We start from the raw sequence: 23,912 nt of genomic DNA on the forward strand, positions 1-23,912 counted from the left end.
ATGCAGACAAAATACCACTTTATTCGGTACCTTGTTGAAGATAAGCTAGTAATACTTGAGAAGATCTGTGGATCTAAGAACCCGGCAGACATGTTGACTAAGGGTGTCACTATTAAGAAGCTAAAGCTGTGTGCAGCTTCAATTGGTCTTCTAGTTTGAGGACAGGAGGATGAGTTGCAGGGATGAGGGGTTGTTTTAGGAAGATAGCAGCTGATGTTGGTGGTTGAACTAGTATCTAAGTGGGAGATTTGTTGGGCTTTGTGAAACCTAGTTATGTTTGATCCGATCGACGACTCGACCCGAATAATATTGCGTGATGTTTTTATGGGAGATTTCCTAAGGCTTAGTCCATGGAGTGGAGGCTTGGCCCGTTTTGTAACCTATTATGAATCCTATGTGCAGTATATAGAAGCCGTTTTTGGTGATTAGGGTTTTTTGAGGTCTTGGTTGTCATTTTTGAGACTATAACCGCACTTTGTACTTTCTTCTTGATAATAGTGAAATCTCTGCAACTCCGTGGATGTAGGCAAATTGTCGAATCATGTAAATATTGTATTGTGCATGTGATTGTTTTCTTTTTGACGTGTGTTTTTCTCTAATTTTTTTTGCTCACCACGTTGGGAATTTCGGGTTGAGTTCCTTACACCCCTAACAACCTAGATCACTGAAGAAACCCCAAAAATTATAATTTTTGATGTCTGGGTTGATGGTGTATGGGTTGAGACTCTTTTGCGAATGATGATTAAAAGCCCGAAAGCTATTCACTAAGTTTTGTCGTCCCATTTGCAAAAATGCTCCTTGGAGAAATTGGTTTGGATGTACCATTCTTCGGGACCTTTTCCAATGAAGTTGGCTTGGAATTCAATCAGGATTAGAGGGATTTGACAGTCGAAATAGATCAATATTTGGAATGCTCATGTATCCACAAAATTCAAGACTTTGTGGAGGAAAATTCTCCACAATGCTGGACCTGTGGACTCAGTTTGAAAATAATTTCTTGTTTGCTTCAAGATGTCCTCTTTGTTTGGAGGAGGAAATTAACAACCCCTTATCTGTTTTTCACTTGTATGGCAAAACATCCCGCCTCTTGGAAGTAGTTCCCCACTCTTTTTCTTTAATGACTCTGAGCTGCTGGTTTAGAAGAAGAAACTCTGAAATGTCGTTAGTTCTTTCCATGGTCCCATGGATAACAATGTGGTGTATCCAGTTAGCGGGGAATGAAGCGATTTTCGAAAACATTCAGTCAACAACTTCCAAGATTATTGCTAAAATTCTTTAATGGTTGTTAAAGCTTGATGGGTTGTTATTAGTAGACAACTACAAGATCCACCGGATCATATTCCACCAAAATAGATGCAATAGAGATTTGGTGATTCATCAAATCTCAACTTAACCGAATTTGTACAGCAACGAATGCGATAGAGATTTGGTGATCCACTAAATCTCATCTTAACCGAATCTGTACAGCAACGGTGTGCTAGTCGTTGGTAACCAAATATCTTGGGATCTCTATCCCTTAAATCTTGTGTAACGTGTGTAAACAGTTGGGATTATTATCCCTTGATTGATGGTAATCTATCTATATATAGGAAAGAACATCATCTCTGTGATTCAGGTTGGTGACCACGGAGTTCAGAAACCTCTTCTCTTTCTATTCTTTTATGGTCTCAGGGCATATCATCCTACGACTCATATTCTTCCTGCTTTATTCTTAGTTTTGCATCCAATAAAAATGGGAACTTCTTCAAGTGAGGTCGTGGTACCCAGTTTCCCAAAATTTTATCATATTCTCTCGATCAAACTTGAACGAACTTACTACACCTTATGGCTAGCTCAGTTTTTGCCGGTTCTTAGAAGCAAGAATTTGATGGGTTCTGTCAACAGAAAAAAACCATGTCCGAATGAATTTTTGCCAGATAGAGATGAAAATCTCTCTTCCACGGTTAATCTAGCATACTCCAAATGGCAGCAACTTGATCAAACTATTTTAAGTTGGATCAACAACATCATTGACTCCAACAATTCTATCAACAGTGGCTCGTTTGCCCACTTCTCATGCTGTTTGGTCATCTCTTGACAAACGTTATGCTTCTCAATCTAGAACTCATATCTTGCAATTGAAGAACCAACTACAGAATACCAAGACAGGTGATCTCTCTATTTCTGATTTTATTGATAAAATCACACATGTTGCTGATACTTGGCGCTTGCGGGTAAACCCGTTGATGACGGTGATTTAATTACTTTGATTACGCATAATGTTGGACCTGCCTATGAAGTTACTGTGAACTCTGCTCAAGCTTGTGATGCTCCAATATCATTGGATGACTTGGTTGCTCTTCTCTTAAGCACTGAAATGCATCCTACGGAGCACAACTCGGTAATGACTGAACCAGCTGCTGCAACACCCTACGCTGAAATTTTTCACGTGGTCGTGGTCGTTGTCATGGGACCAAAGATTCCCAACGTTTTTCATCTCATCGACAACAGGAACAGGCACAAGTGGGCACATTATCTTTTGAACATAACATTGGATTCTCACAATCTGGAAATCGAATTCCTTGTCAAATTTGTGGACGTTTAGGCCATTCGGCTATCAACTATTATCATTGTATGGATCACTCATTCGAAGGAAGGATTCCCACAAAACAACTTTCCCCCATGGTTACTTCCCATCATACTCAACATGGTAATCAAACGTGGTATGCTGATAGTGGTGCTTCAAATCATATTACATCAGATCTTGCCAATTTGTTTATTCATAATGACTACCATGGCAAAGATCAATTGACTGTCGGCAATGGTTCAGGTTTGCATATCTCAGATATTGGTTCCTCAACATCATCATAACTCCTCTAATTTTGGCATAAATAATATTTTGCATTGCCCTTCTGTTTCTGCAAATTTATTATCTGTCAACCAATTCTCTCTCTCGTGACAATCACTGTTACTTTGTGTTTGACTCTGATGGTTTTTGTGTGAAGGACAAACTGACAGGGAAGATGCTTTTCTGCAGGAAGAGTGACCATGCCTTTATCCTATCGATCTTTACACTCGCCAGAATAAAACGTGTCCACCTTTTACCTTTGTTAGTGTTTGTGTCTCTCATCCTGTTTGGCATCATTGTTTAGGTCATCCAACACTTCCTATTTTGTAGCATCTTGTTTCTCAGCATGACTTGTAAGGCAAATAAACAAGTATTTTTTTTTTGGTGATAAATGTCCCTTAGGAAAGAGTTCTCGATTGCCATATCAAACATTGGACTCTATTTCTTCTTCTCCATTGGAATTAGTACATTCAGATGTTTAGACTTTCCATGTTACTCAATAAAGGGATTACTTGTTATTTTTCGATGATTATTCCTAATATTCTTGGCTTTTTCCTCTGCGTTTTAAACATGAGACTTTATCCAACTTTAAAAAATTTAAAACTCGTGTTGAAAATCTCTTTTCATGTAAAATTAAATCTATGCAAACTGACGGATGTGGTGAATATGGTAATGCCAATCACAACAATGACTTTCAACATTTTTTTACTCCAACATGGAATTTCTCATTGTCTGTCATGTCCCCACACCCTAGAACAGAATGGCCTTGCTAAGCATAAACATAGACATATTGTTGACATTGGGCTCACTCTTTTGGTTCAGGTTGGCATGCCCCATACATATTGGGTAGATGCATTTAGTACTGTCCTGTATCTTATAAATCATCTTCCGACCCCTGTTTTGGAGTATGTCTCCTTATGAAAAGAATTTTCAACGTAGTCCTGATTATAAAATACTTCGCACTGTTGGATGTGCATGTTTTATCTATTTTTGTCCATACAATCAAAATAAACTTCAATTTCAATCCAAACAATGCCTTTTCATCGGTTACTCTCTTAATCACCAAGGTTATAGATGCTTAGATATGGACAACAGCTGAGTCTACTTGTCTCGACATGTAGTCTTTAATGAATCGTCATTCCCTTATAAATCCTCATTAGTTACTACTTCCTCAACGATGGACGCATCTCTCCCTTTGCTCCTTTATCCAAAACCACTACTGCAACCTCTTGCCACCATAGGTTCTACACCTAAACTTGTACCACAACATCCATCTATACCTTCACCTCCACCTCTTCCTTCAACATTAAACCCCATCATCCCCCTCTTATGCCCTCTTTTCACCTTGAGGAATCAAGCATCATTCCTGAACCACCTTCATCACTGCCGATAGAATCTACTCCTGCTATGACAACTCGTGTCAAAGATGGTATTCAGAAACCTAATCCCAAGTATGCCCTCAGGATCATGTCTATCCCAAAATCGATTGAACCTACTTGCTTCAGTCAGGCCACCAAAACTCAGGAGTGACATTCAGCAATGAGTATTGAATTCAATGCGCTTCAAAAGTGTAGGACATGGTCTTTTGTTCCAAAATCTCCATCCATGAACATCCTCTCCAATAAGGGGGTATATAAGATTAAGAAAAAGTCTGACGGCTCCATCGAGCACTACAAGGCTCGACTTGTAGCCAATAGGTTTCATCAACAAGAGGGACTTGACTACAATGAAACTTTTGGTCTGGTCTTCAAGCACACTGCTATTTGCGTAGCCTTGGCTATTTCTATACATTAACAATAGCCGATACGACAATTTGATGTTCAAAATGCTTTCCTTCACAACAATCTCAATAACGAAGTCTACATGCTCAAACCTTATGGTTTTGAGGATCCAATGTTTCCTAATCATGTTTGTAAGCACCATCGCTCTCTTTATGGCTTGAAACAAGCACCTAGAGCTTGATTTCAATGTTTTTTGGACTACCTTGAAGAATTGGGATTTATTGGGTCCAAGACTGATTATTCCCTTTTTACATATCATCGCAACGACATCACTATTTGTTATGAATCTATGTGGATGACATCCTTCTCACCGAGAGCAATGAGAAACATCTTCTACAACTAATAACGAACTTTGGAAAGTTATTTTCCATGAAGGATCTTGGTCATTTACATTCTTTTTAGGTCTCGTGGCTCTATTTACTACAAAGGGGTTATCTTTAACTCAAACAAAGTATGCTTTAGATCTTCTTAAGTGTACTAACATGTTAAGTTGGCCATTAGGAGTTGGAATCAGCATTGTTATGGTAATATTACTAGCAGGAAAAGTGTGGCAGAAACCAAGCTCAAAAATATCCAGCAGCAAATCCAAGCCGAGCCCCTTAATACAAATCTTGCTCATCGGGAGAGGGTAGCGGTGTGTGAGTTGACAAAAAAGATTGAGACGGAAGAGGCCATGGTTAGGCAAAAATCTCAGGTACAGTGGTTGGAAGATGGGGATGCAAACACCAAGTTCTTCTACGCTTCTTTAGCTTCTAATATTGCGAGAAATGGGATTTATGAACGTATTGATGATTCAAGGGCTGCTATTAGAGGTGAAGATTGTATTGGAGGCTATGCTATTGATTATATTCCTTTTAAAAATAGACTGTCTTTAGACCAATCTAACAGTTTATCTGCTCCTGTTTCTAGAAAGGAAATTAAGTTTGTTGTCTTCCTTTCCCCTCTTAATAAAGCCCCTAGGCCTGATGGATTTTGTGCTGAATTTTTTTCTTCCTTTTGGGATATAGTAGGAGAGGACTTTGTTCAAGCTATTATGAATTTTTTTACTCATGGTAAGCTCCTTAGGGAATTGAATTCTACTCTTACTGTCCTTATCCCCAAAGACAAAGATGTTGATCGTTTGGATAGGTTAGGCCTATGTCGCTGTGTAATTTTGTTTACAAAGTGATTACTAAAATCATTGCTAATCGTCTATCGAACCTTTTACCATCCATTATTAGCTTGAACCAATCGGCTTTCATTAGAAGGAGACATATTTCTGATAATATTTTGCTAGCTCATGAATTGTTTCGAAATTCCCATCTTAATTCTAGTATTCCTTTTTTCTTAGTCAAAGTTGACTTAAAAAAAGTTTATGATAAAGTTAGATGAGATTTTGTGTTGAATATTCTTAATCAATTGGGGTGTAACCAAACTTGGATTACTTGGATTAGGGAATGCATTTCTACTCTTAGATTTTCAATTGTTCTAAATGGAGCGTCGTGTGGCTATTTTCCTAGTAAGTGTGATTTGAGACAAGGGGACCCTATTTCCCCTTACCTCTTCACCATAGTTATAGAGGCGTTTTCTTGTCTTCTTGAAGAGAGAATTAGGAGTAATCTTATTTCCATTCCTAATAGGATAAATCTTTCCCAAATTTCACACCTTATGTTTGCTCATGATATAATCCTATTCTCTAAAGATAGTGTTCATTCTGCGTCGAATATCAAAGTCCTCCTTGATGATTTTTTTAGTATTTCAGGTCTTCAAACCAATGTTGAAAAGAGTAACTTATTTTTTAGTAATTCTTGTTCTAATAAAAATATTATTCTTCAAGCCTTGTCATTCAGAGAAGAAAACCTTCCAATTCGGTACTTAGGTCTTCCTTTGTTCTCTTCTCAGTTGACGATGTTCATGTGTCATCCTTTGATTGAGAAAATTCAAAAGCGTATTGAGGATTAGAAATCTAAATTTTTATCCTTTGTAGGAAGGATTGAGCTCATCAAATAAGTCCTATCTTCTTTTCAAATTTATTGGTCATCTTGTTTCTCTCTACCCATAGGGGTCATATATAAAATTGAATCTTTGTTGATTAATTTCCTTTGGAGTGGTTCCTCTTCTAGAAAAATTCATTCAGTTAATTGGTCTAAAGTGTGTCGACCTTTTAAAGAAGGAGGTCTTGGTATTAGAAGGATGAAAGATTGGAATACAATTGGTCTTATGAAATTATTTTGGAAAATAATCAATAACAATAGTTTGTGGAGTGATTGGATGCGCAAGAGATATGTTAGACATGGTACCATTTGGAGATGTATTCCTTCGAATGATGCATCTTGGGCTTGGAGGGGTACTTTGAAGGTTCAAGACTTTACTAGAAATCATATTCATTTTTTAGTAGGTGATGGATCTCATATTTCCTTTTGGAATGACCCTTGGCTAGAAGGTGGTTCATTGATTGACCAATTTGGGAGAAGATCTGCCTTACGTATGAATAGCAATCTCGAAGCAAAGGTATCTGATTTTGCTGGGAATGATGGATGGGTAGGTCTTATCAGAAATGATATGAGGCTAGCGAAAATTGCAGATCAAGTTGAAGCTCATCATCCTCCGTGGCCGCATGACGAAGATAGAATTGTGTGGAAAAAGAATGTGAATGAGAAGTTTACTTTGAAATCAGCATGGAATACGATTAGAAGACATGATATGGAGGTTACGTGGTTCAAAACTCTATGGAACAAGATGAAAATTCCGCGGCATTCAGTTATAGCTTGGATTGCAATGAACCGAAATCTACCTACAATAGAAAATTTGAGAAAGCGAGGTCTATTACTGATTTCTAGATGTGTTTTATGCCGAATTGATGCAGAGGGAAATGAACATTTATTCTTCAAATGCAAATATAGTGGAGAGTGTTGGATAAAGGTGCTGGAGTGGGCTGCGATCGATAAAGAAACAGTGGGAATACTTGAAGAGGAAGTTGTAGACATTAGTAATCATCCGTGTTATAATATACTTAACTTAATGTTATGTTCTACAATTTATCATATTTGGCGAGAGCGTAATCGCTGAATATTCGATGACAAAGAGCAAAATGTGCAGCAACTAAGCAGGATAATTATGGCAGATGTGCATGGTAAGTGGGAAGGGATGAGGATGTCTAATGCTGAAAGTATGAGGTTAATTCATAGGTGGGGTTGTAATGGAATGTTTAAAATAAAGGAAACCTCTGCTATTTGCTGGATTTCTCCACCAATGGGAGTAATAAAACTGAACACAGATGGGTCGTTAGTAGATATAGGGGTTGGTATTGGATTTATTGCTAGAAATCACATAGGTGAGCTGTTGGCTACTGGGATGGGTCACTCAAACTGTACGGATATTATCGTTGTTGAAATGCAAGCAATTCTAATAGGATTGCAGCATCTTGGAACGAAGGGGTACTCAGATATAATCATAAATTCGGATTTGTTAGTGGCTATCAACGGTATTAATGAAGAATGGAACACACCTTGGAGAGTCCTCTACCTAGTTAGAGAAATCAAAAACACTATGAGGGCCTTTAATTCAGTTAAGCTGGAGTTTGAGTGGCGAGAAGCAAATAAAGTGGCTAATTGGTTAGCTAGAAGAGGAGCTGTACATGAAAGCCCTATTTTTTACAATTCTTCTAATAATCTTTTGGAGCTGTACAACATCCTCTTGGAGGATTAAATCTTTGTTATTATCGAATTTAACTTTTAATATAAGGGTGGGGCCCTTTATATCCTCAGCTTACCAATAAAAATAAAAATAAAACGCTAAGTTGTGTTCCTTTCCTATTGCTAGTGGAACAAAAATAGCTCTCTTAGATGGTGATCTTCTTTTTGATCCGACTGAGTATCATAGTGTGATTGGGGCCTTACAGTATTTAACCTCAACTCGTCTGGATTTATCATGTGCTATTAATCAAGTCTGTCAGTATATGCATTGCCCAACCTCTACTCATTGGACAACAGTTAAACGTATTTTGCGTTATGTCAAGGGATCCTTTGATCAGTACCATATCTAACTAGTTGGGGTTTGTATGTGTTATTGTTGGAATGTTCTCAAGAGTATTAGGGTTTTAATCCTTAAACCCATTATTTTGAAACCCTACAATCTTATCTTTGAATTTGATTTTGATTTTGAGATAACTTTTAGTTAATTAAGTCAAAAGTCTAATGTTTCATGGTTTGGGTGGAGGTTTTAACTCTCATGTGAGCTCTTTTAACCATTTTTTTTCTCAAGGCTTAAGTTTTTGTGGAAAAAAAAAAGATAATGTTTGTCTTCTTTATTGTGCAAGGAGGGGGGGTAAGTGATTAGGGTCTAGAAAGTCGTTTCTAAAGCCCTTATTTCATGAACTTTACGGATAAATCACACACTAAATCTCCTCATTAGACATAATGCATGGTTAGTCCATATTTATTATTAATTTTCATTAAATAATATATTTTAGAATTAATTATTGTTATTTACATGTAATAGGAAATATTTGCATAGTTTCAAGGCGAATCAGAAAAATTCCAAAGTTACCACTATGATCCATGATCTGAAACATGACCAAACACCAAAAATCAAGTCAATTGGGTAAAATTATACTGCGGCATCGTGGTCAACAACGACGGCGTGGTCAACACAGAAAATCAAGCCTCGAAATTCGTACTGAAGCTTGGTGGCTAAACACCATTCATAGTAGACTAGGTTTTAGTATTTTTTATAATCACGAAATGTTTTCAAAACCCTAACTTCCACAAGAAACCCTAATTTGGTACAGTCATCTAGAATTTAGAAAATTAGTAATATTAATTTTTATTTTTCTGTTTTTTAGTTTTACAAAAGTTGTAAGGAAGCTTTGCCAGTTTCAGAATCGAGAAAAAAAATAAAGAATACCTTTCTCTCATCTCTACTCTTTTTTTCACATTTTCTTTATTTTATTTTCACTTTATTGTTCTTGCGATGACTGTTGATTAAATCTCCATTAAGTCGATTGAAGAAGTCGGAGCAAGATTTGTCAGTGTTTTTATTGCTCTCGTAATAGCTTCATAGTTTTATTGTGATAGTGTTAGGTATTTATTATTAGGTTAAACATTGAATGTTTCTCAAAGTTTTGAAGATTCTTTCCTTGATTAATTTAAGAAGAACCATGCTTTATAGAGAATAATTAATGTTTGTCTAATAATCTTGGCTTAATTTATTACATACTTTTGATTTCGTTTCTATTATAACTATTTGATTTTTTGATCCACAAATATTAACTTTGTTTAATGGATCGAGATAAATAGAGAATCAAGATTCATTGATAAAGCTTATGAAGGTGGATTCAATTGATTAACACTTTTTTATCGTATTTTTAAGTTTTTATTTCAATAGTTTATTTTAGATAATTTCTCTCAAAAATTATTTTTAGTCAGTTACATAAACTTGAATTGGATTGGAAGTAAAAATACTTTGGATTAATGTTGTCTCTATGATTCGATCCTTGCTTGCCAAGGTATTTTTTGTTCTTATTTTATAATCATCTACAACTCGAACAAATTGGCGTTGTTGCCGGGGACAGCAGTATAATCCAGCATTTTTTATTTAAAAATCTTATTCGATTTTTTGTCGATCAAAATTTTTATTTCAAAAAAATTCAAAAAAAAATACTGTTGGATTCCTGAAGTCAGCACGAACAAAACCCTAAAATTTGAGCTAAATTCATTAGAACTTTTCCATGGCTCCTAGATCAACTGTGGCACCATGATCAAACCTTGAGATTCGAATTTCAAATTTTTGCAAAACTTTTCTTTAAACTTCTAAATTCTAATGAGCATATAAGTTTTCTGGGATTCTAATTTTGATTATTCTTTTATTTTCAGCCGAAGGATTCGACGAGGAGCAACGTGGTTGAAAATTTTTATTCCACTACCCAGATCCGATTCTTTGACGAAGAAACAAGAATTTCTTTATATTTAGATTAGAACTAAATTAGGATTTTCTTTTAGAAGTTTTTAATTTATTTTTAGAATTTAATTTTAATTATTCCAAGAAGGTTCGGATTGTAATAAAATTAAGGGAGGACGGTAGTGGAATGTAACTATCTCGACTCCTTGAGTTCGTATACCGAGTTTGGTGTCGGTGGCCCAAATCAACTCAACTTGATCAACGCCCATCTAGAATGAGAGGTAAAACTCAAAACCCCACGCAACCCTTGCAACTGGCTTTCTATATTGAATTTGAGTAAATTAATTGCACACTTTCGATTGCACATTAGTAAAAAGGGTACTCTTACGAGGATGACACAAACAACATAAGAATCAGATTTTATCACCGATCTCTTGCCCTATTCAAAAATTAATTCACATTAGCGCAAAATTAATTAAAATCTAATTATACTCGACTATAAGTCCTATCAAGCTCAATAGGCAAAGTTAGCCTGAGTTGCACCAATTGCACTTCTTAATAGAAGTCAGTACTTAAGTGCAATCCTGCCCCGTTGTACCCTACTGTAGTAGAGGGATAAACTACGCCTGTTCTAGACAAAGAGGTGATTTAAGAGTGCCTTTACTCAGTGTCGTACACCACCTCTCATCTGAGGATTAAACTGACTGATTTTGATTTTAGAGAACTGGGTTGGAGGCTCAAACTATCCATTTTAAACAATTAGGAACTGTCTAGTCTAGTAAAAACCCATCAAGTACGTGTGAAATTCCTCCCTACTATCTGTGTTTATCATTAGTGTATGTTAGGTAGAAAATCTCAAAAGAATTTACTTGAACCATTCTGTCCCGAGATCACAAGATTTCATCCACTTCAATGGATTAGAAGAGAATTCAATTCTTCACCTATCTCTCAGCCACCCGAAATGGCTCCACTAATTACCCTACCTCAAATGATCCAAGAAAATCAATGAACTCTAAATGAGTTATTTACCCCTACTATAATCACTCTCCCTTCATGTATTGCCTTGCCAGCAACCAATGTAAGCACAATTTCAAATTAGGGCAGTTACCATCAATATGCTGCCTAAGTTTCATGGTTTCAAGAGCTAACAACCCTATAACCATTTGAACGAATTTTTGACCTTATATCAAACCTTTCGAAATGGTCATCTCGATAAGGAAAATGTCAAATCAAGTTTGTTCCCTCTATCTCTAGAAGATCATGCAGTAGCATGGTTGAACTCTATGGCCTCTAACTCGATCACCACTTGGGACGAGTTATCAAGAAAATTCATAACCAAGTTCTTTTCGATGGCAAAAACAAAATAAATTAAAAATGTCATTAGGAACCCAATAAAGAATTTTCCCAAACCTAGGAAAAATTTAATGACCTGCTTGTAAAATGCCACATCATAGGATTATTAAAATCCAACTGGTCAATTTCTTCTATCGTAGACTTACTGCAACCCTATGTATCCTTCTAGAGTCTATGCACAAAAGACAATTCATGAAGCATACTCCAAATCAAACTTACGAGTTTCTCGTAGAACTCGCTAAAAATGCTCGAAACTAGAGCACCTATTTAGGAGACTCTGATAAGAATGACTTTGGAGCCAATAAATCATGCATGTACGAGATCAAAAGTGATCCTGATATCAAAAATGTAATAACTAATCTGGTTAGTACTATACAAAACCTAAATAAGAAGTTTAAGAGACTCATCCTGTAATACTAGTCACCTCAAAGATATCTTTCACATGTAACATATACAAAACTCTTGACCACCTCATGGATAACTGTCCTATGACCAATACAGAACAAAACAATGCCATTGGGTCATATAACACTTTTTGAAAATTCATTCCAAATTCATATAGTCAGACTTACTACCCCAATAATAAGTTTTATCTCAACTTCTCCTATCGTCAAAATGAACCTATTGAATAGGGTGGTGCTCTTGATTTTCAAAAAGGCTATAATAGGTAGTTTCAACCCAATGCGAACCTCTCTTTGGTTTCGCAAGCATCTTACTATTCACCTCATACGTTTCATCAAAAGGTGATTGTTGTTGACCCTATGACCAATTATTCTCCTCCAGTTGCACAAATAAACTCTACATTAAAAATAATGATGACAGAGATGTTAAAGCAATAACAACAATTCCAACTTACAATGCAACAAATCCAACAAACTTTACAATAAACAACCCAAAACTAAGCTGAAGTAAATCAAAGTAATGCACAATCAATTAACAAACTTGAGATTCAGATAAGCCAATTAGCCCTCTCTCTTGGGGAGAGAAATAAAGGGTAATTTCCAAGCCAAATCGTGCATAATCCAAAAGGAATTGTCCAAAAGGATAGTATGTAATAGCAAGTCAACTCGATCCCTTTAATGACTCTGTATAAGTAGTCTACACACTACGCTCTGGTAAATTAATAGATAATCAAGTGCACATGCCCAATGAGGTCCCAACACAAGAGGATACCCAAAATGCACCTTCAATAGAGGAAGAAAACTAACAAAAAGAAATTCCTCTACCAGTGGAAAAATAGATTACCATTCCCAAGGCCCCCTTTCCACAAAGATTAACAGACAATAATAAAGGAAAATAATTAGAAGGTATTCTTAAAATCTTCAAGAATGTTCAGATTAACATCCTTTTTCTAGGCGTTATCCGTCAAATCCCTTTGTATGCTAACTTCCTCAAAGATCTCACTATGGTGAAAGTAAAAAACCCTTGTGCTTAGAGAGACTACAATGACAGTCCAATCATCTTGTGTGATTCAACATACAATTGTGCCTGAATTCAAGGACCCAGGCTGTCCAACAATCTTTGTTCATATATGAAAAAATATGATCGAGAAGTGTCTGCTAGATCTAAGGGCCAGTGTGAATTTTCTACCATTTTTTGTCTACAAACAACTAAGTTTAGGGGAACTCAAACCTACGGATATCACTCTTAGCTTAGTGACAAATCAGTTAAGTTTCTCAAAGGGATAGTAGAGGATATAATAATCAAGGTGAAAGACTTTTATTTTTTCGTTGATTTTGTGATACTTGACACTAAACCTGTCATGAACCCAGACAATCATGTTCCGATCATCTTGGGTCGACCGTTCTTAAATACATCTAATGGTGTTATCAAATGTAGGAACGGGATAATGACCTTAGCCTTTGGAGACATGAAGGTAAAATTGAATGTCTTCCACAAAAAGTGTCAATCCACTGACATGGATGATATGAAGGAGGTCAATATGATCGATACATTGGTCAGTAGAATATTCCAAAAAGCGGAGAACATTAACCTACTAGAAGAATACTTAGGCTAATTTGGACTTGATTTCGATGAAGAACAGTCCATCAGGGAGGTAAATGCCCTTTTAGAATCCATCCCTGAGATGGATTTTTCAAATTGGCAACCTAAAATAGAGTCTCCACACCCCTTCATCTCCACCATCAGTTGGAAAGACTCCTAAATCTGAACTGAAATAGTTGCCTAACACACTGAAATATGCATTCTTAGGAAAGGCTGAGACCTTCCCCATTATTATATCACTAGACTTAGAAAATTCTCAAGAAGAGCAGTTACTAGAATCTCACAAATGCCCCCACCTTTACATTCAAACTTTATATAATCATGGTCAATTTGATCAAAAAATAAAGTTTATAAAACTTAATATAATATAGTCTTTCTAGTCTTGTCAATGACCAAGCACAACATAAATTATTTTAATATATTAAATTAATAATTCAAAAGATCCGTCACCCACATTACTTAAGGACTTTTGCCTTACGAACCCTCAAAAAAATTTCTCCATAAAACACCCCTTGAATTCTTTAAAATTTAATAATAAAAAGAAATTTAACTAACCCAATTCTATAAGAAATTTTTTTTTAATTTTTCTATGACGCCTGAGTTCTTGATTTTTTAAATTAAAATCATAATTAATTGAACAATTTGGATAAACAAGAGTTTATTGGATCAGATTTGATGTTTTATTGCAATGAATCCATAACTAAATGTTGTTGATTGGATGAGGTGCTAAATGTAGATAAGAGTTTTTTTTTGTTTTTTTTTTTTGTTTTTTGTTTTTGATCAGTAAGCTGAGGCTATGAAGGGCCCCACCCTTTTATTGAAGTTGCTAACGTCGAAAATAACAAGAATTGATATCCTCCAAGAGGATATTTGACAAATCTACAGGGATATTAGAAGAATTGAAAAAACAAGGAGAAACATTCAGCTGTCCTCCTCTCGCTAACTAGTCTGTCGCTTTATTTGCTTCTCGCCACTCAAATTCCAGCATAATTGAGTTGAATCTTCTCATAACATACTTAATTTCTCTAACAAGGCTAATGAGTTTCCAGGGAGTGCTCCATTCTTCCTTAATACCCTTGATCGCCATTAACGAGTAGGAATTTATAATAATGTCCCTGTACCCCAGCCCTCCAAGATGCTGTACACCTTTTAGAATTGCTTCCATTTCGATTGCAATAATGTCCGTATAATTTGAGCGACCCATCCCAGTTGTAATCAACTCGCCCGTAGAATTTCTAGCGATAAACCCAAAGCCTGCCCCTGTATCTGTCAATGACCCATCAGTATTCAGCTTTACTACACCCATAGGAGGGCTTGTCCATCGCAAAACAGAGTGCTCTCTTGCTTTCAGCGTACCATTACAGCCCCATCTCTGTATTAAGCTCATACATTCAGCCTTATCAGTCTTCATCCCTTCGATTCTACCACATACATCAGCCATTATTAAACGACTAAGCTGCTGCCCATTCAACTCTTTCTCGTCAAAAATACAATGGTTACGTTCGCGCCATATATGATAGATTGTAGAGCAAAACATTAAACTAAGAATGGTTCTTAAAGACTGATTACCAATGAATTCAGCTTCTTCTTCAATTCTTCCCATGTTTTCTCTCTCAATTGCAGCCCAACCTAGAACATGATTCTAGTAGTCCCTACTATAATTGCAACTAAAAAACAAATGGTCATTCTCCTCAGCCTCTTTCCAACATAGAATGCATCGAAAAACCAGTAATAGACCACGTTTTCTAAGATTCTCCATTGTAAGCAAGTTGCAGTTTACTGCTTTCCAAGCTATAAAAGAATGACGCGGAATTTTCATCTTATTCCAAATAATTTTGTACCATGTTACTTCTGGAATAGGACGACGAATCAAATTCCAAGCTGATTTCAAAGAAAAATTCCCATTTGCATTCTCCTTCCAAACCATCCTATCTACTTCATTCGGCCAAGGAGGATGATGTGCTTCAACCTGATCTGCAATTTCCGCTAATCTGATATCATCTCTAACAAGACCCTCCCAACCATTATTTCCAGCAAAATCAGAGACCAAAGCTTCAAAATTACTATTCATTCGGAAAATCGACCTTCGCCCAAATTGATCAATCAAGGAACCACCTTCCAACCATGGGTCCTTCCAAAATGACATTTTAGACCCATCACCCACTACATACCGAATATGACTTTTGGTAAAATCTTGGACCTTCAAGATACCTCTCCAAGCCCAAGAAGCATCATTTGGCGGAATACATCTCCAAATATTACCATTCGGCGTATATCTATTCTGCATCCAATTACTCCACATGATATTGTTATTTATAATTTTCCAAAATAACTTCATGAGACAAATAGTATTCCAATCCTTAATCCTTCTTACTCCAAGTCCACCTTCTTTAAAAGGTCGACAAACTTTAGACCAACTAATAGAGTGAAAAGATTTTTTAGAGGAGGACCCATTCCACAAGAAGTTAATCAACAGAGACTCAATTTTGTTAATAACCCCTATAGGCAAGGAAAAACAAGAGGACCAGTACAATTGAAAAGATGATAGAACTGATTTAATAAGTTCAATCCTACCAGCAAAAGATAAGAACTTCGATTTCCAACCCTCAATACGCTTTTGAATTTTCTCAATCAAAGGATAACACATGGATAAAGTCAAACGAGACGAAAACAAAGGAAGGCCTAGATATCGAATTGGGAGATTACCTTCTCTGAATGACAACGCTTGGAGAATGAGATTTTTATTCGAACACGCTCTACTAAAGAATAAATTGCTCTTCTCAACATTGGTTTGAAGACCAGCGATATTGAAAAAGTCATCAAGGAGAATTTTGATATTATTTGCGGACTGAATATTATCTTTAGAGAAAAGGACAATATCATCAGCGAACATAAGATGAGAAATAAGATCAGGATTTTTCCTACTAGGTATGGAGATCAAATTATTCCTAACTCTATCTTCAAGAAGACAAGAAAATGCTTCCATAACTATAGTAAAAAGATAATGGGAAATAGGGTCCCCTTGTCTTAAACCACAGTTACTCAGGAAATACCCACAAGATGCCCCATTAATAACAATAGAAAATCTAGGAGTCGATATACATTCCTTAATCCACGAAATCCAGATCTGATCACACCCCAATTGATTGAGAATATTTAAAACAAAGTCCCATCTAACTTTATCATAAGCTTTTTTTAAGTCAACTTTGACCGAGAAAAAAGGCATACTCGATTCTAAATGGGAATTACGAAAAATCTCATGGGCTAATAAAATATTATTTCTCCCTCGAATAAAAGTCGATTGATTAAAACTAACGATGGAAGGTAAGAGTTTCGAAAGTCGATTAGCCATGATTTTAGTGATCACTTTGTAAACAAAATTACACAATGAAATAGGTCTAAATCTATCAAGCGATTAGCATCTTTATCTTTGGGAATAAGGACGATAAGGGTGGAATTCAACTCCCTAAGAAGTTTCCCATGAGTAAAAAAATTCAAGATAGCTCGAACAAAATCCTCTTCTACGATATCCCAAAAGGATGTAAAAAATTATGCACAAAACCCATCAGGAACCGGGACTTTATTAAGAGGGGATTGGAACACAACAGACTTAATTTCCTCCCTAGTTACAGGATCAGTTAAACTCTTAGTTTGGTCTAAAGACAATCTATTTTTAAAGGGAATAGAAGGACAAGGAGCATTAGAAGAAAAGGAAAATACCTTCTCAAAATAGTTAATAGCATGGTCTTCGATACGTTCCTCACCTCTAATGGAATTCCCTGACTCATCAATAAGCTAATGAATCCCGTTTTTTGCAATATTTGAAGCCAAAGAAGCATAAAAGAATTTGGTGTTTGCAGCCCCATCTTTCAACCACTAAATCTGAGACTTCTGCCTAATCATGGCCTCCTCCGCCCCAATCTCTTTCATCACCTCACAAACCGCTACCTTTTCCTGATAAGCAAGATCTGTGTTAAGGGGGTCAACCTGAATTCTCTACTAGATAAACTTGAGCTTGGATTCTGCCTCTATTTTCCTGCTAGTAACATTACCATAAACATGTTGATTCCAACTCTTTATAGCCATCTTTACTCTACGAAGCTTAGACGCTAACACAAAGGATGGATTGCCGACTACTCGAGTATTCCAAGCATTTATTACCAACTCCAGAAAACCATCTTGATTGATCCACGAAGTAAAGAATTTAAAGTTCTTCTTGCGATGACTAACAACATCTTCCAAACTAAACCTCAACGGAGAATGGTCTGAAATTCGTGGAGTGAGGTAGTTCAATCGCACATTTGCCCATCTCTGAACCCAATATACATTCACTAAGGCTCTATCCAACCTACACAAAATACGCCTATCATTAGTCGTCTTATTACTCCAAGAGAGAAAATGATCCGTCGTGATCATGTCTTGCAATCCACAAGCATTAATGCACTCATTAAACTCTTCTAAGTTCCGGTGAGGCACGAGGTTTCCCCCTAATTTCTCATTTCGAAAATGCATCATGTTGAAATTCCCAATGAAAATCCACGGATCTACAATGCTTGTAGCCATAGACGTCAACGAATCCCATAGCTCAACTCTCTCAGCCCGAAAATTAGCTGCATAAATACACGTGAACAAGAACGAAGAATTATTGCTTAGCCGCAGCACTTGGCAATGAATAAATTGGGCTGATTCTGCAATTTTGTTAACTCTAATCTTCGTTGGATTCCATCCCACCCAAATTCTACCAGACTCATCTGAGTTATAATTATCTAAAAAGTTCCAACTCTTCTGAATGCTCCTACGAAATCCCGTTGCTTGAAAATTTTCAGCTTTAGTTTCATTCAGCACCAACAAATCAAATTTTTCTGAACATATTAGGTCCTTAACAGCTCTCCTCTTACTTACATGATTCAGACCCCTAATGTTCCAACAGCCCACAATCATAGACGATTACCAGTTTTTGTGCCTTCCATGGTAGGCACACCCTTCGAACGAGTCATAATTTCTGAAATCTGCTTCGACTTCTTCGATTTCTTCGACTTGCCATTCGAACCTTTCTTATTCCTTCTACCCTTGTTTCCAGCCTTTTTCATCAAATTGATGTCACTATTATCTGACTCAAGGTCCTCCATATCCTCCATATCCGAGGTGATGTTTCCATCCGTGCTGTAAGCTAGAGCAGAAAACTGATTTCTATCAGCCTGAAGATCACGTTCCTGTTCACCAGAACAGTTGCTAACGCTAACTGATTGCACCCTCATATCCGTTTCCACTCTACTTTCCTCTATTGGCATTGCTGCCATTTTTGGAGTATCTAATAGATTTGCTTCTAGGATCTCCTTCCCTTTATCTGATTTAGAAATTTCCAATACGGGTTGTTGCATTGTTGGCATAGTTTCCCTACTTGGTGAGCTACAAACAGCAACACAATATTCTTCTGAGTTACTTTCCTTCTCCAAACAACTTACCAAAGCTGTAACAACGTCTTCTCCACCATTACTGCTACCACCAGAAACAAACGCAAGTTCCATGTTTGTCTCCTTTGGGCCGTCAACTTGCTTTGCTGTTTTAACTCTCCAGTCCAACACCTCTTTAGCTTGATTTTTGTTATTAGTTTGATGTTTGACACGCGGGCATCTATCCTTCAAATGTTCGAATGTCATACAGACATCACAGCACTTCAGTTTCCATTCATACTGAATCTCTTGCACAATATCAGAACCAGATTCCCTATTCAGCTCAATTGAATCCGGAAAATAGGAGTCCGGTTCAATCTCAACACAGATCCTCGCATAGGATAACTGATTTCTCTTTGCTGTAGGTTCATCCATATGCAGTGGCATACCGAATGTACTTCCAATCGATCCCAGACACTCAGTCCCCCAGAACTGGAGTGGAAGTTTTGGCAAGCGAATCCAAATTGGAATCGATTTTAACCACTCCCTAGACAGAAATAAATTTGGTTGCCATCTTCTAAGAATCAAAGGACGACCCCCAATAGTCCAGATCGCTGAGTTTAGAATATTCGCACAATCTTCCGACAGGCTGAACTTGAACAAAAAGAAACCATAGTCCAAAGAGATGATCTCAACTGATCCTTTGATTTTCCAGAGTTTAGTAATCGCAGCCTTTAGACCCAGAAAGTAAGGTCTCTTACCCAGCACATAGCCTACCAACGTGTTTTCCCATCGATCGATTTCTTTTTGGACTACCTCCTCTGGAATAGAGATGACCTTTTTGCCTTTTAAATCAGGTTTCGCTTCAAGGGTTCTATCAATGGAGAAATCTCCACCTTGAAACAGATTCCTCCAAGAGATCCCACTAGACGATTCACCCATTCTAACAGAACGAATCTTATACACAGATATTTGCAGGTTATTCTTGTATCAATCCAAGGATCGAAACGAACAACCTCTTGGCTCTCTTTTGATAAAACTCCTAATTTAGAAGGGTGAAAAAATCGCCAGAGCTCCAAGCAACTTCCTTGTTTAGAATGTTGTTTACAATTTTTAGATAAGAGTTGGATGGATACCAATCTGGTCAAGCTGATCCATGACACTCCTAATTAATCCATTTAAATTTTTGGTTATAGGAGTCGGCTTCAAAATTTTGAAGGAATCCTTCTTGTTATAAGATACTTGAAGGGCATATATGTAATTAAATGATTGATCAATATTATGACATGGTAAAAAGGATATTTTTATAATTTTGAAAACTAATCAACATGATTATCTAGAGTTGGGTGCTAAAATTTTTTTGGTTTTGACTAAAATGAACCCGTTGAAATTAAATTTAAATATAAAAATGGGGGCTTTTGTTAGAGCCAAAATTTGGTGTCGAAACAATTCTACTGCACCTTCTTTCATTATAATACTAGAGAAGTGGCATTTTGTATTGAGTCGTGCTGGGGTGACATAGGATTTACTGTGATTCTCACAATTCTGACGTGGAGATGGATACATAACTGTAGATGGTTTTTACTCATATCGCGAGGAAACACATCTATGGTTATGTGCACATCCCACATCAGACTTGTGAGAATCACAGTAAATACCATGTGTCATTCCAGCATTTTCCTTTTGTATTTATTTCATGCCCTTACATTTTCAAGAACGTTTGGATCAGAAAAATTTACTTAATGCCCTTATGTTTATTTCCTGCCCTTGCGTTTTCTTCAAGGTGGACATGCATACATAACGGTAGATGGTTTTTACTCATATCACGAGGTAACACATCTATGGTTATGTGCACATGCCATGTCAGACTTGTGAGAATCATAGTAAATTCTTTTTGTCATTTCAGCATTTTACTTTCTTCAAAGGCTTAAAAATGTCTTTTCCAACTAACAAGGTTCCTCCAAAAGTTTGAAGCGGTTTGACTGCTACAAGTTCGGAGTCCTATAAAAAGTAAAAAAAAAACAACTTTGAAGCTTCTTATAGGATGAATTAAAACGTAAATCCTTTCTTTCATCTCTTTCTAGCAAAAAAAAAAAAACTTTTTCTTTGCATCAAGTGAAACTAATTAATAAAATAAATATATCCAAAATTTGTCTTCAACCTCTTCTCAAGTACCTGTCCAAATATAATTATATAATGGAGATTTCTTCAGGGGATTTCCCTCAAAATCTCAATTATATACTAACTGATGAAACCTCCTGTGTTGAGCTCTTCACAATCATAGAAACATTAACCTAAAAGTTAAGATCTTTAAACCTGTAAACCAGAAAGCCTAAACCTATAAAATTTGCTCCAGTTTAATTTTAAAATAAGATCTGAATCCCTTTTGACAGATAGGTGGAGTTCCTGATTAAAAGCTCTACGCAACATGCAACTAGAGAGAGGGAGGGCATGAACAAGAAGATTGCAAGTTACTGATGATGGTGTTTTCGTTCTAAACCGTGTATCCAAACTATGAGAGAAAGAGAGAATCTTAATTTACAATAATAAAAGCTTCATCAGTCATATCGCCGGATCTTGATTTCCCGTCCGTCGGAGTTTGATCAATGTTTCGGGAAGGGCTGCTGCTGCTATGGTTTTGGGAGATAATCCTAACAATTTTTTTTTTTTTTCTTAATTTGGAGTGCGAGGGAAGAAGAGGAGATTGACGTGGCAATGGGTGACGTGGCATAATATCAAGATGTGTGTTGAAGAAATCCAACGGTAGTTGAGGTCTTTCATATACTTCTCTCCCATGAATGACCAATAACAAAAATATAAAGAAAATAAGAAATTATATCCCTAATTAAACAGAAAGATCTCAAGTGTATACTTACCTTTTGTGTCAGTTGTATTGGTTAATGGTGGTGACGATAATGCAGATCCATAGAAAGGAAAAATCTCGTATCTCGAATAACAACTTGGTTGAATAACTGTTCCACCTATTTTCCCATCACAACAAATCGAAAACTGATTCACAGCATCTAATAAGCATCTGTTGCAATCAAATTGAGATAAATCTGGTGTACATTGCACTAGCCCATATATTTCCAGAAGATTTGTAGTGTTTGCTTCTCCAGTTGCAAATTTAAGAATCGATGACCCATTTGCAGCTTTTCTTGCAAGCCCATTCATCAACTCGTTCACTTTTGTATTAAATTGATTTGGGTTTGACACACTCTGCACATTATGTATATCATAATTCGGCCTATTCTGCACAGTGGAGAAGATGGATCGATTAGAGTACCTTAACATGCACTCATCATACCATATAATTGGCTCTATCTGTGTTGGACAACGTTGGATGATGGCTTTGCTTGCTGTCTCCACACAATTCTTACACACATCAGCTGTAACATCTCCTCTACAAAGGAAAAGGCCATATGCTTTATCAGGAGGGTTTTGGCCTATAGTGGTGTTGAAAAAATGATTATTGGGTGTGGCATTAGAAGATAAAGAAGAGAGTAGTGGATTGAGATTTAAACGAAATGGGCTATTATTAGTGTAATTTTCTCCTTCACAAAAGTTGTATACAAAGGTAGGTTGGGTTTGGGCAGTGATCAGACCATCATAAATGAGGATGGAACAGAGAAAAAAGAGAAATTTGAAGAAAACCATTGTTGGTTTTGGGGTCAATTTGAATTGAAGGGACCTAATTGTGAAGATTTTGCTATTATTGATTGATGAGGATGAGTTAATGGGTGTGAATTTATCTTTAGAAAACTTGGTAAAGTCAACATTTGAAATAATCAAACTCAAAATCGATTTCTCATGATGGAAGAGAGACCTAAATCCACTAATTTTGTAGCATTTTTGAATCGTGTTTGCTGGTCATTTTAAAATTGCCACCACCTACTCCAATGTTTTTTTATTTATTTTTTTCACTTTTACCTCCTTTACCCGAGAAAGGATGCTTGTGCACAGGTGAACTCTAGTCTATACAATAAAATACTACTCAGTTGTCACAATTGTTTGACACAAATCTTTCTATGAGATCCACTTTAATCATTTTATTATATTTTTCTCTTTACTCAACTTTACTTTCACTCATCTAACTTTATTATATTTCTTCTTTTATCCTGTTAAATTATTATTTTTTCACCTTTTACCCCCTTTAACTTCAAAATTCTTTAATAATACCCTTTTAACTTTTTTTTTTTTTCAGTTTTATCCCTTTAACCCTCCCATCAATCTCCAAATTTGAGTTAGCTTATTTTCAAGGACTGGGTATTAAGGGAGAAATATTTTTATGGTGTAAAGGGGGCATTAAGAAAAGGTGAAGGGTCATAAGAAAGAAAGGTTTTATGAGGTGAGAGGGTATTAAGAAAGAAAGGTGAGGAGCATTGAGAAATAAAAACTAATAATTTATGGGGGAGGGGGACTTAGAAAATTCTTTCTAAGTGTTAAGATCCTGCCTAAACTCAAGTTGAATTTATAAAGAAGTCCTTTAGTACAGCTGTACAATAAGATTTTTATTTAATAAATTTCCTTACATGGCATGATACAACACGGTAATTGCCGAACTAAGTGATTTTACCCCCTTAACCCGAGAGAGGAAGCTCATGCCATAAGCACAAGTGAACTCTAGTATATATATATGTATATAACTGCTAACATCGAAAAGCTCATGGGGGGCGT

The 23,912-nt window shown here is 36.4% G+C and overlaps 3 protein-coding genes and 1 pseudogene across 3 annotated transcripts; 1 reads left to right on the top strand and 3 right to left on the bottom strand.

Annotated features, from left to right (window-relative positions):
* LOC147390275 (uncharacterized) lies at window positions 1–3,025 on the top strand. Its single transcript, XM_086457762.1, has 5 exons — window positions 1–145; window positions 2,035–2,148; window positions 2,280–2,380; window positions 2,491–2,809; window positions 2,985–3,025. Exons 1-5 carry the CDS (start codon window positions 1–3, stop codon window positions 3,023–3,025), a joined length of 720 nt encoding a protein of 239 aa, XP_086313888.1.
* An 11,760-nt stretch (window positions 3,026–14,785) lies between these two features.
* Window positions 14,786–15,445, bottom strand: LOC147390276 (uncharacterized). The gene has a single exon (XM_086457771.1). The coding sequence runs from the start codon at window positions 15,443–15,445 to the stop codon at window positions 14,786–14,788; it is 660 nt and encodes a 219-aa protein (XP_086313897.1).
* A 2,396-nt stretch (window positions 15,446–17,841) lies between these two features.
* On the bottom strand, window positions 17,842–18,783 carry LOC147390277 (uncharacterized). Its single transcript, XM_086457775.1, has one exon. It carries the CDS (start codon window positions 18,781–18,783, stop codon window positions 17,842–17,844), a length of 942 nt encoding a protein of 313 aa, XP_086313901.1.
* A 3,293-nt stretch (window positions 18,784–22,076) lies between these two features.
* On the bottom strand, window positions 22,077–22,892 carry LOC147390278 (antimicrobial ginkbilobin-2-like protein pseudogene; annotated as a pseudogene).
* Between the last annotated feature and the right edge of the window lie 1,020 nt (window positions 22,893–23,912).

The sequence above is a fragment of the Akebia trifoliata genome, chromosome 11, assembly GCF_017979445.1.
Source record: "Akebia trifoliata isolate Shusen 1 chromosome 11, ASM1797944v1, whole genome shotgun sequence".
Lineage (NCBI taxonomy): Eukaryota > Viridiplantae > Streptophyta > Magnoliopsida > Ranunculales > Lardizabalaceae > Akebia > Akebia trifoliata.

What these genes read in the sequence shown, in the direction of transcription:
- LOC147390275 (XM_086457762.1), top strand. Translation starts at nt 1, where the DNA reads ATGCAGACAAAATACCACTTTATTCGGTACCTTGTTGAAGATAAGCTA. An exon ending in GCTGTGTGCAGCTTCAATTG is followed by an intron (nt 146 to 2,034) that starts GTCTTCTAGTTT and finishes TTCTATCAACAG; the next exon opens with TGGCTCGTTTGCCCACTTCT. An exon ending in GACTGTCGGCAATGGTTCAG is followed by an intron (nt 2,810 to 2,984) that starts GTTTGCATATCT and finishes TTTTGTGTGAAG; the next exon opens with GACAAACTGACAGGGAAGAT.
- LOC147390276 (XM_086457771.1), bottom strand. Translation starts at nt 15,445, where the DNA reads ATGGGAAGAATTGAAGAAGAAGCTGAATTCATTGGTAATCAGTCTTTA.
- LOC147390277 (XM_086457775.1), bottom strand. Translation starts at nt 18,783, where the DNA reads ATGATTGTGGGCTGTTGGAACATTAGGGGTCTGAATCATGTAAGTAAG.